This window comes from Pinus tabuliformis, chromosome 7, assembly GCF_031772625.1.
Source record: "Pinus tabuliformis cultivar Carrire ecotype Pingquan chromosome 7, CPIR1, whole genome shotgun sequence".
Classification (NCBI taxonomy): domain Eukaryota; kingdom Viridiplantae; phylum Streptophyta; class Pinopsida; order Pinales; family Pinaceae; genus Pinus; species Pinus tabuliformis.
The window spans coordinates 1,178,482,523-1,178,495,273 of NC_142293.1; the positions used below are offsets into that span (position 1 = coordinate 1,178,482,523).

The following is a 12,751-nucleotide window of genomic DNA, read 5'->3' on the forward strand; positions in this document are numbered from 1 at the left end:
TATGTTAACACCAAAAAATGGTGAATAAAATATCCTTTGTATATTTAGCAAATCTTTTAATCCATTCTATGAATTGTATTCTATCAAAATTTTCTTTTGGTTCCTATTATGCTACAATTGTCCCTAGTGCAGGAATGTGTGTTTGAGGGCAAGTAGATTCGGTGCAAGCATGGATAGTGCAAGAATGTCTAAGTGCAAGCATGCTCGGTGTAGGCATGGTTGGCACAAGCACATCAACTGTAGGCATGTTCAGTATAGGAACCCTAACTGCTGAGCGCGCTCAATTAAAAAAAACATGTTTCGGTGCAGGAACACCTAGTGAAAAAATCCGTGTCAAATCTTATCTTTGTTTTCATGAACCTTTGTACAGGCAGAATAAATGTACCACCTACAAATCATGACATTCAATTTATATTATGATTAACACTTTGTTTCATCATTTACTAAATTATGAAGAAATCATTTAAGTACAAGGATATTTTAGGTTATGAAATCTTATCTTTTGAATGAGTACTAATTATACTTTATGTGAAATCATGGAGTAAATGTGGAGCAGTATGATTTCCCAAAATTCAATACTTACCTTCCATTGGAAAACTCTTCACCAAATAATAATGGCCTCACCCCATATCCAACCTTGCATGACCGTTATGTGAAATTATTGTCTAAACTGCCACCTCTCCCAATCATCATCGCCTGCCTGTACTTGCACCAATTCACATTCACATCCGTGTAATTTTAATAATGAAGCACGATCTTTAGAGAAATGGTTGATATAACGGGAAATGTGTAGCTCGATCACTGTTTGAGTTCTTCTTGCTGTAATATATTTTTAGAACTTGAGATGGAGAGTGTGTGATTTCAAATAGACATGGCACCTGTAAGGATTGAGCCACGATCCATACAAGAGATGGAACAAACAACTGAGTATATGAATAGTCTTGCAATGTTGCAAGAATATGGGTTTCTCCCATTCTTGTAGAGTTTTGATGGGTTGACTTAGCTGTGGAAATAGCATTTTCTCGGACCTTCGATTGGAGCCGAGCAAAGGTTGGTTAATTACAATTTGAAATAATAGGAGAATCCATATCTCAGGCTACAGGGTTTCCAGCAGTGGGGGGGAATGGTTCAAGATGAAGAAGTTAGAAAAGAAACTATGGCGGCGGTTCGTGGTCAACCCGGAGCAACAGGTGGACTAGAAGAATGGCCATCAATGGAACACTATGATCGGGAAGTGGAAGGATCTCATGTATGTGTTGCAAAAGTTCCTTACTTGAGAGGGCCGCTACTCACTAACTTTCCTCTACCACATACGCCTACTCTTGCACTTTGAGTTCGATAAGCTCATCGATTTCCCATATTATCTGCTCATAATTTTAGACAAGATGGAAAAAGGGGTCCAGAATGGAAAATCCAATCAGACCACATACAAATTATATCACCATGGGATGATCAAAATCTTAGTTAATAAAGAACTAGAAGCTAAAAATGTGACTTGGGAGGAATTCTTGAAGGAGTTTCAAGGGTGGAGTAGAGAGATGTTGACTCAAAAGAAGAGTGCAGAAAAGTCGGCTCAAAAGAAGAGTGCAAAAAATTTGGCTCAAAAGAAGAGTGTAGAAAAGATGAAGTCGAGTCAGAAGAGGAGTGAAGGCAAGAATGAGAAATAAAAAAATGATGACCCTACATCCTACCAAGACGAGGAGGTCGGCCAGGCGAAGAACTGCCTGCTCAAGGGTAGGTCACGTTTAGTTGAAATCTTCGATATTGATGGATGACTCACCACTTGCTTCACGAGGTAAAGATAATCTTTCGATTCTCACTGAGGCAACAACTCATATAGTGGTTGACGTTGACTATGTTGAGAAGGAAGACGACACAACCTTGTCGGTCCCCTTTGGTAGAATGAAGAAAAGAAAAGTGATGTTGAGTACAAGTAAGGACCCGATAGAGGATCATATGGGTGACAGGGCACAGAGTACTAAAACCATCAATAATTTTGAAGAGCAAGGTATTGAAACCCTTGGTGCGATGAACGAGCAGTGTGCTGAAACCCTCAACGATTTTGAAGAGAAGGGTACTGAAATCCTTGGTGAGATAGATGAGTAGGGTATTGAAGCCCTTAATAACTCTAAGGAGTAGGGTACTAAAACCCCAGGTATATTGAAAGGGTTGGGTACTGAAACCCCTGATCAAGTACAAATGCAGGGCATTAAGACCCTTAATAACATTGAGATTCTGGGTGTTGAAACCCTTGATGATCTTAGAATGTAGGAATTGAAAAGTGGCTAGGATAACTTTAACCTTGATGATGATGGCACAAGTATGGAATCAACTGCCAAAAGGTCAATGCCCGAGGAATTGAGAGTGGAGAAATCCACCGTCTATTTGAATAGTCAGATAGAAGAACTCAAGCAACATGTTTATGGCTTGTAGGTGTTAAACCAATCCATGAAAGAGAAGAGTATAGTGCAGAAATGAGCAAACACGAAATTGGCAGGGGAGGTGAAGGAACAGAAAAGACAAGTTAAGATATGGAAATATTGGGCTTCGAAGTGTTATGAATGACTTAAGAAGGTGACCAAGAAAATTAAAAAGGTTCGAAGTAGGAAGGAAAAGATAATGGAAGCAGGAATTAGTATACAAAAGAATTAAAGGGAGGCCCTTCCGTTTTAGTTTTTTTTATAGCAGGTAAAGGTTGTGTGAGGACCCACAACAACTTAAGGAGGGGAGGATGTTGGTAGGCTAAATTGCTTCATTTTTAGCCCTTTTTTCCTTCAAAACCATAACCTTAGGCCTCTATTTGTTGAAAATGCAACAAGATGATGGAGCTTAGTGGAAAGGAGTCGCCTTCACTAAGTGGGCCCGCAGGCTATTTATGGCGCAAAGTCTATTTTTAGACTATGTCTATTTTTAGACATATGGATCATGGTCTATGAGTTGTAGGATGCTATTTGTGGATGATTGGTCATGTTGGTAAAAATAGATGGACTTCTATTTTTAGACATATGGGTGGAGTCTATTCTTAGACTGCCAGGCTAAAAATAGAACAGTCGAATATTATTAGCTCATAATAATATTTGGACTATAAACATTATATTATCCTCTTAGAGCAATTTAGTTTGAGCTACAGATGTGGCACATGCAGTTGTCAGAAGGAAATATGCTTTTCTTATGGGTCATTTGAGCTATTGCATGATGGACTTCAGTTAGAACTCAAGTGGTTGAGTTTGGTGGAGTTGATTGAGGAGTTGATGGAGTTGTGTTCAGTTTGACTTGGTTGAACTAGTTGTATTTAGTCTAACTGCAGAATACACTAGTGATGAGTGATGTGAATTAACTATTAATTAATTCACTAATTATTAACTCATAAATCAACTAAATAGTACATCAGTTAACTCAGTGCATGGATAGTTCAGTGGAGACAGGTGTTAGAGGTTGAGATTGCTATCAGTTGTGACTATAGTTGTGCATGAGATTTACACAATCAATGGATTGAGTATTACCAATGAGGATTGCGTGGTTCAGCCAAGGAAATATGAGTTTGCTTCAGCCATTCTCATCTATTCTCATGCAGGATTGCATAGTGGAGGCACGCAAGCAGCAGAGGAGATTTGAACCTGTGATTGATTCAGATCTGAGCTAGTTTGTGTGTAACTGGTGGAGATAGTACTGAGTACTTGTGAGGAGTATTGTACTAGGTATTGTTACATGTTCTCAATCATTATAATATATAGATAGTGTGGGGTTTTCAGCTGTATGCTTTCCCCAAGTTACATACTGTGTTAATGTGCGCATGCGATTGATGTTTCATTATTTTTAATGCTGCAAAATTGATGATCAACGTAGAGGAGGTTATGTATTATGCATGCATTCTGAAATAGTGTATAATCAGGATAATCTCTGTGAATAAGTGTTTAATTATTCAAAATTTCTACACTATTTTAACCTTTCAAACCTCCCTATTCTTGCACTAATCCAAGAATCGTGTCTTTTCCTACACTAGCTTTATGTTTCATGCTTAAGGGTTACGAATGTGCTTAATTAATCATTTTCATAGATTTTATACTTTTAAATATTTGCAACTAATAATTCTCTTCCTAAAATTATTTGATAAACAATGAATTGATCATCTCGTTAGCATGGTTGAGTGTAGGTAGGATTCCTGCACCGTTGGCAAATCTTCAACTACCATGAAAACTCACCACTCCATGGAGACACCGTGTTATAGAACAATCAACTCGAGTTGGGCTCGGAGCGGAGAGGAAAATTTGAGATATGGTGGAGATTGGGTTGCCATCTAAATACCTAGAATAACATTTTGTTATAGCCGAAAATCTTAGTACAAAGTGTTATTGTTATTTCGTTATAGCCAAAAGGCTCAGATTGGAACACTTGATGTAATTTGGGTACCACCGCAGGCCTGAATGAATGTATAAAATATAGGATTCAGATAGAAAATGGTAGCAAGTGATAGCTATAGTAAGGATATGTGACTTTGTTCGTTTGTAATTTTGCTAGTATCAACCTCGTTCTAGGTTGGATTTGAGCTCATGATGTATATTTACTGATCATTAATAGAAAGGACTTGTGCCATCTTTGCTCAATCTTGCATTGTAATTATGTGTCGATGCATTGATTAAAGAGTTGAATCTTTACATTTCCTAAATAGGGAAACGAGTTGGTTGGCTAGGGCCCAGCCAACCCAGCTCGTTCTCCCTCATGTTCTTCTTTTTCGATTAAGGTGTGTTAGTTTCTTTTAATGCAAAGTGTGAAGTAAATAGATGTTTCTTTTATCCTTCTGCAAAGTTTAAATCTGATTTCATTACAATGTGATGGATTAGTGGTGTGCATGCTCGATTGAAGTTTAATCTAATGATTTCCTTCTTTGAAGTTTAATCTCTTTTTTCTCCTAGATTGTGCAAGCACGCATTCCTGCACTAACGCATTTACAGTCTCGTAGATTGATTCCTCTGGTTCATTAGAGTAATAGTATTTTATTCTTATATGTATGATGAGTCTTAAATCAATTATAAAGAACGCGATTTTCATTCTGAAGTGTTCTTAATATTTTGAATTAAACATACTTTTGATCATCAGAAACCAGACGTTGTTGTGACACACTGGTCTGTGCTTGCACTTTATGTTGTTTAGGAAAGATCAGACTTATGTGTAATTATTCTTAAAGGGAATCTTTCTGAGTTAATAAGGTTATGAATGTAGATCAGTTCATGTGAATAACTATTACAGGATTGAATCATGTTGTCATAACTAAATGATCTTTTAGATTACATGCAAAATTTACTTAATTAAAGAAGAATCCCCTTTGACTTTGGAAATTAATTCTTGTTCTAGACATTAAGATTTATTGAAGCATATTTTGGTTTGAGGATTTTATTTTGAAGTTGTGTTCACCTTTGCAAGTTCTTTTTCCTAGTTAACACATTCTTTATTTTCTTGAAAGAAGGATTGGAAAACTTGGTGCAGGAACTTCTATCCCGGTATAGGAACATATTGCTCTAGCCTTGTGGCTTAGAGCTCCCGCATGAAGCTAGAAATCCTTAGTACAGGTGTAAAATACACTTTCAACACATATGCTTTGTTCTGGTACTAATGCAAGCACAATGTAGAAGTACAGGAATAATAGCTTAGTGCAAGGAGAAAAATCTATAACGAGTCAAATATCTTCAAGGGTCCAATTATTAACCTAGCACACAACTATACTTAAGACGAACATAGATTTACATTTTCATTAATCAAATATTGTTTCCAAGAGGTTTGAGAATTCCTTTAATTTATTTTCCCACAAAAGTACTTTCTTTCATATTGCAGCACTAGAATATCTTTGGTGTAAATTGTCGGGTGATATTTTCTTTTTGATTCTGCAAGATTGCAATTAAGGAAGTAGGAATAGAGTTTGGAAAATTTCGTATCATTTTCGACATTTCCTATGCTTTGTCTCTAAGTTTATGAAACCCCTCGGTTGAAAATTAAGTGTTGAAGGAGTCTACCTAACCACAATTCCTGCACCCTGCTATCACCTAAATTGACCTCAGGCTAAATGGAGGCAATTCTAGGGTAACCACAAACCCAGCTTAACCTGGTAGCTAGCCCTACCAGGCCGGGAGAAGGCTCTCTCCTTATGAATCTCAGTTGGGATGACTAAATTAGGTAGAGATTTTAGGCTAGGCATAGTATCTCGAAAGGTTTTGATTGAATTTTGTTGTTTTTTGCCAGATCAGGAGGAGCTTGGCAATTTAGGTCTGGGAAACTAAGTCAAAATTGTAGGGGATTATATGGGGCAACGTAGGTATGATCTTCAGCACCTTAAGCTTGATGGGGTGAAAGGCTAGACTGGTGAGGAGCTAAGAAGGGCTTGAGTAAGTCAAGAGTCCTTCCTAAACAACAGAAAACATTAAATACTGGTGTTTTCCCAAGGCAGAGCATTAAAACCTACTGTATTCCACCTATCTGACTTGAAAACAACCAATCAGAAGCAATTATATGAAAGAGGCATACATAAATAACATGAGAACATATTAACAAAATAAGAAACAAATGCTAAAGGACATACCACAGAGATCCCATAAAAATAGCTGCAACTTTATTAATTTCTTGCCAAAATTGCTACAAATATGTGTTCAGTACATGAGCATCTAGCTGAATCCAACCCTTGAAAATGACAAAGAGAATACATGATATAGACATCTAAACCACTCATCCTAGCTATCAAGGACTGAATCCATGAGAATAGGAGCCGTTTCAACCATTTCTAAACTAAGAACAGGAATCTAGGCAGTCAAACAACTTGCCTCTGCAAGAGTGGAAATAGATTCATTACCCTCAAAACTACTTTTTGTCCATGAATCTAGCATCTACCAGTGTTTGACTATTACATTTACAATACATGGAATTAATTACATCATAAAATTAACTTTCATGAGAGAGAAATCAAGAAAATAGGCGAAATTAGGCAGAAAAGGTCATCCTGAGTGAAAAATGCCCTACGTGCAGCACCACTGGTCCTACGCGCTGCGCCAGTTTGAGTCCACTTTTGGATGCCTTCCCATCATCCAAATTGAGCCCAGGATAGTTCATTGGAAATGTATTCAAGTATAGTTTCTGGAACACCTAGAATTCTTTCATTTGGAGCTCATTTCCCCCCTCAAAAACCAATCTCGCAATGCTGCTTCTCTGTGTCCAAAAACTGGAAGAGAGGTCAAATTTTGAGTGTTTTTGGACCTTCTGGTGGACTAAATGTGCTTCAAAAATTCTGAAAATTGGTAGAGTGAATGTCCTTGATGCCCTATATCTAAAAATTCAATCCTTTTGTCCATTGGGTGCCCCTAGAAAAAGCACAGCGTCGGTTGCACCATGCTTCTAGGCAGATTTATTGTGTTTTGAATTTCCAAAATTTCAAAATGAAAAAAGTTCTTCAAAAGCTACCCAAATTTGGCATGAGACACCACTATCAACTGCTTTGATGGGCTAGGGAGGCTTCAGCCAACAACTTTAATCTATCTTGCTCCTTTTTGCCTTCCAAAGCTCTCCTTAGCCTAGCCTTTAACTTTCTAATCCTCATGTTACAAATTTTGTTGTGGGTCATGTAATGGTATGCCATATGTCTAAGCATTTTCTTATCCCTATTGGCCTTCTCAATGAATCCTTCAAGATGTATGTTGACTCTCTCAAGCCAAGTATCCCTATCATTTTCAATCTCCTGCTCAATAGGAGTCAATGTGACATGAGCCTCTTTGGTAATTTTCCTATTTTCTTTGATCATTTCCAGCTCCATGAGAACTTGTTTGTCACTCAACTGTTTGTTTTCCTGTTCTAAGTATGTGATGACATACTTGGCTCTCTCTAGGTTGACCACAAAAGATTGTATTTGAGATTCCCTTTCCTTTACAGTGATGTCTTTGATGGTTTCTTGATCTTGAGTCTCTAAATCAATAACCTCAGTGTCATGCTGCTTAGGCTCATCATGTTCTTCCAACTCAAACTCCCTTTCTTGCTCATCTTCCAAGTTATCCTCCTGTACCTTTTCCTTCCCTTTGTTCAACTGCTCAACTTGTACCTTCTTTGTTGATGTAGAAGGTAAAGCCCCTTCCACACCTTGTGGAGATAACATTTGCCTGTGGAATGATGAAGAAGGCAAGGTCCCTTCCACACCTTGTGGAGTAAACACTTGCTTGGTAGCTGCAAACAACTTCCTTGACCCTATTTGATATGTCAAGAACACCTGTATCTCAGCAGTCTTTGTCTCTTGGTGTTCATTTCTTGTTTCCACATGAGTTGAAGGCCTAGCTGTCTCTAGCACCATGGTGGGAGGAATCAGAGGTCCTTTGAACATGTCATGAGCTATGAAAGTCTCCCAAGGAATATTGAGAAGACTGAGATGGTGAAGGACAATAATTTTAATTAAGGAGTAACGATATATATTGTTCATCTGCTGAGGATATGGCTTTTTTTGAACAAGGTAAGCCATCTTGTCAATGTTTCTAAATAGGAAATTAGGGAGGTTCAACATTTTTACCCTTGTGAACTGCATGAGGAGTCTGATATGATAAGTGTATAACCTAGAAAGCCTACCCTCACACGTGAAATACTTGATGATAATCCTCATCAAAGGGACATACCTGTTCTCCAAAAATTTAAAGGGGAAAATCCTTTTCAATTGGTTTTTGTACTGAGGCTTGATGTAAGGCTCATAGTAATTCTCATCAAGGTCCTAAGCCTTGTACCATTTCTCACCAACATTAGGAATTCTAGTGGCCTCTAAAATAATAGTTGGTGACACTATGAAATTAACCCCAACTAAAGTCACTTCATGGTTCTACAAATTTGCAACAAAGAGTCTGGGCAACTCATGATGAAACTAAACTCTCTCTACTAATTCACAAAACTCAAAGCAACCAAGATCTCTTAAATAAGAAACTGCTAATGGAGAGGCTTGTAATTCTGCTATGCTGGTTGGCTCCTCTCTTGTGATTTTGCCTCACTTATGAGGCTTTCTCTGTTGCCTTCTCCTCTCCACTGAACTATCACTTGTTGTCTCCTCGTCATAATTAGAATCACCTTTATCCATGATTAATAAAATTTCTTCGTTTGCACAATTTAGACAATGTATGGGATGAATGATATGCTCTAGGGTTTGTAGGGATGGGTATGGATGACTTTAGGAAGCTATGGGTAAAGCATGAGAGGGAGGGGAAGGTTTAGGGAGTGATAAATGAGTGGTAGAATATGATAAAAATGATGGGAATAATAAGTGTTAGGGTTTAGATATGAGTTTGAGTGATGGGAAAAACCAAATGACTAGGGTTTTATAGTAGGAATGAAAAATTTGTCTAAAACTTCATACAAGAAAACTAATCAGCAAGCAAGGTGCTAGTACTTACTTGCAAGGTGAAATTTGGAGGAAATCTGGCAAAAATTTGAAGATTCGAGTGTTTTTATGGTTTGCTGCCCTAAGCGCAGCGCCTCTGCTCAAGTGCGCAGCGCGGGTTCCTATGCACAACGCCTGTGGAAAAATATAGTGTGAAGAATTTCCCTACGCGTAGCGCAAGGATATACACGTAGTGCCTTCCTCCCTACGTGCAGCACTGAACAAAAATCCCCCAGAAGCATAGTGCCTGTTGCCTACACGCAGCGCTGCCTCTATTTTGCTCAAGAACACTTAGAAAATTGATTTTTCTTCTTTCCTTTGGCTCCTTTGATTTGCAAAAATGATACAATGGAATGAAAATAGAAGAAAATGGATTTTTTTTTTTGGCGGCTCAGAGAAGCTAGGGTTGGAGTTGAAGATAGGGTTTTGGACTCAGGGTTCCATGGCAGGGAGAATAGGGGGGAGTGATGCTCCCTCCTACAGTCAAGCAGTCATAGAAGGAAGTAAGGACACAAGAAAGAAGCATTTTAAAAAACCTCTGGAGAAGATTTCAGAAGCACGAAGCCAGTGGACATCTGGAAGAAGCGACATTAGTATCAGGAAGGGAACCAATAGGAAACAAGTAAAGAAAAAGAGAATGGAGGAAACAGTGAAAGCTTGGATTCCATAAGGACAATTGGGGTCTGCAAACCCAAGTCAGGCATTATTCCCAAGGTCGTATTGAGCGACCCAACGATACAAGCACATAGGGATCATATGACAGAACATGCAATCATATGCAGCTTCATGGGGTTATGGCCGACGGAGAGGGCATTACACGTCTGGATAAGGAGCCATTGGAAGCTAAAGGGAGAAATACATTTACATCTGGGTTCTAAGGGATTTTTAGAGTAGTATTCACAAGCTTAGAGGACAAAGATAGAGTATTTGAAGGGGGGGCCTATTTCTATGTTGTGGCAGGACTCTGCATCCAGCCATGGATGATGAACTTTGTCCCAGAGCGTGAAACATTCACATCGGTACTAGTTTGGATTAGACTATACTCCCTTCCTCTAGATTATTGGCTACCAGAATCTTTGAAAACCATAGGCAACAAGCTGGGGCATTTTCTAAAGATCTCAGAGGCAACTTTGAAAGGAAGATATACCTCCTTTGCCTGAATATGTTTGGAAATGGATCTATCTGGAGCCCTTCCAGAAACGATAATTTTAGAAGTATATGATGAAGAATGGGTGCAGACTGTGGACTATGAGCACATACCATTTAGGTGTCGCAAATGCCATGAACATGGGCATCTATATAGAGATTGCCCCACAATCAATAAGGAAGGTAACCAAAGAACCACTGTGGAGAGAGATCACGAAGGTTTCACCAAGGTCGGGAGTAAAGGGAAAGGGGGAAAATATCCACACAGGAAGGTAAATGAGGATAGACATACAAGACATAACAACTTCAAGATCCTGGAGGAAGAAGAGGGGAACAAGGAGACAGTCTAGGACATGGAGAACATAACAAAGGAGCTGGATAAGGTAACTAACATGGAGGACATCACAATAAACAACCAGGAAAAGGATGATGATCTACCAAGCTTGATGGAGATGAGTAGGGACCAGGAGATGACGCCAAGTGAAGCGGGAACAGAGGACCATGAGCTACAGGAGATTCTGGATAGGGAAAATCTAGATCTAGAGAAATTTCTAGAACAAGGAGAAAACATAGGTGTGGACTCCCTGCCAAAAATGTAGAAATTTTGAATAATATGACACTTATTCACAGAGATTATCCTAATTATACACTATTGCGGAATACATGCATAATACATAACCTCATCGATGTTGATCATCAATTTAGCAGCATTAAAAACAATGAAACATCAATCGCATGCGCACATTAACACAGTATGTAACCTGGGGAAAGCATACAGCTGAAAACCCCACACTATCTGTATATTATAATGATAGAGAACATGTAAAAATACATAGTACAATACTCCTCACAAGTACTCAGTACTATCTCCACCTGTTACACACAAACTAGCTTAGATCTGATGCCTCAAATCTCCTCCACTGTTTGCCTGCCTCCACTGCGCAATCCTGCAAGAGAATCAATCACCCTGTGAAATCGGATTCCCTTGGTTATACTATGCAAGCCTTATGGGAAATCTCCATCCATGCATGTGCAAATCTCATGCAAAACTATAGTCACAATTGATAGCAATCTCAACCTCTAACACCTATCTCCACTGAACTGTGCATGCACTGAGTTAACTGATGCATTCTTTAGTTGCTTTATGAGTTAATAATTAGTGAATTAATTAATAATTAATTCACACAACTCATCACTAGTGTATTCTTTAGTTAGACTAAAATACAACTAGTTCAACCAATTCAAACTGAACACAACTCCATCAACTCCACAATCAACTCCGCCAAACTCAACCACATGAGTTCTAACTGAAGTCCTGTATGCAATAGCTCAACTGACTCATAAGAAAAGCGTATTTCCTTATTACAGCTGCATGTGACACATCTGTAGCTCAAAATGAAGTGCTCCAAGAGTATAAGATAATGTTTATAGTCCAAATATTATTGTGAGCTAATAATATTCGACTGTTCTATTTTTAGCCTGGAAGTCTAAAAATAGAATCCTCCCATATGTCTAAAAATAGAAGTCCATCTATTTTTACCAACATGACCAATCATCCACAAATAGCATACTGCAACTCATAGACCATGATCCATATGTCCAAAAATAGACATAGTCTAAAAATAGACTTTGCGCCAAAAATAGCCTACGGGCCCACTTAGTGAAGGCGACTCCTTTCCACTAAGCTCCATCATCTTGTTGCATTCTCAACACTCCCTCTCAACAAGATATGGATTATCAGCAACCCCTATCCTGCCACGGTGTTATTCGAATTTGCTCCTGGTGAGCACCTTCGTCAAGATATCAGCATCCTGATCCTCCGTTGGAATGTATGAAAGTAACATGACTCTCCGCTACACACAATCTCTGATATGATGGTACATGATGTCAATGTGCTTGGATCTATCATGAAATACTGGATTAGCTGAGAGTTTAATGCAACTCTGGTTATCACAATAAATCACTGTAGGCTCCAAGTGAGAACGGAACAACCTAACCAGGATCTTCCTAATCCATATAGCCTCGCATGCAGCCAAACTTGCTGCCATATACTTGGCCTCTGCTAAACTGAGTGCCACGGATCTCTGCTTCCTGCTATACCAAGAAACTGTTGTCGACCCGATACTGAAAATCCCTCCAGATGTGCTCTTTCTGTTTGTTGGGCTCCCTGCCCAATCTGCATCCGTGAAGCCACATAGCTTCACCTCATCCTCCTGTCTG

General features: G+C 38.8%; 1 protein-coding gene across 1 annotated transcript in view; it reads left to right on the plus strand.

The window, feature by feature from the left end:
• The first annotated feature begins 1,156 nt into the window (after positions 1-1,156).
• LOC149251652 (putative histone H2A variant 3) overlaps positions 1,157-12,751 on the plus strand; it is a 35,015-nt gene continuing 23,420 nt past the window's right edge. Inside the window, exon 1 of the mRNA XM_089453955.1 lies at positions 1,157-1,249. Within this exon, the coding sequence (XP_089310081.1) occupies positions 1,157-1,249 (93 nt within the window). The remainder of the gene's footprint in view (positions 1,250-12,751) is intronic.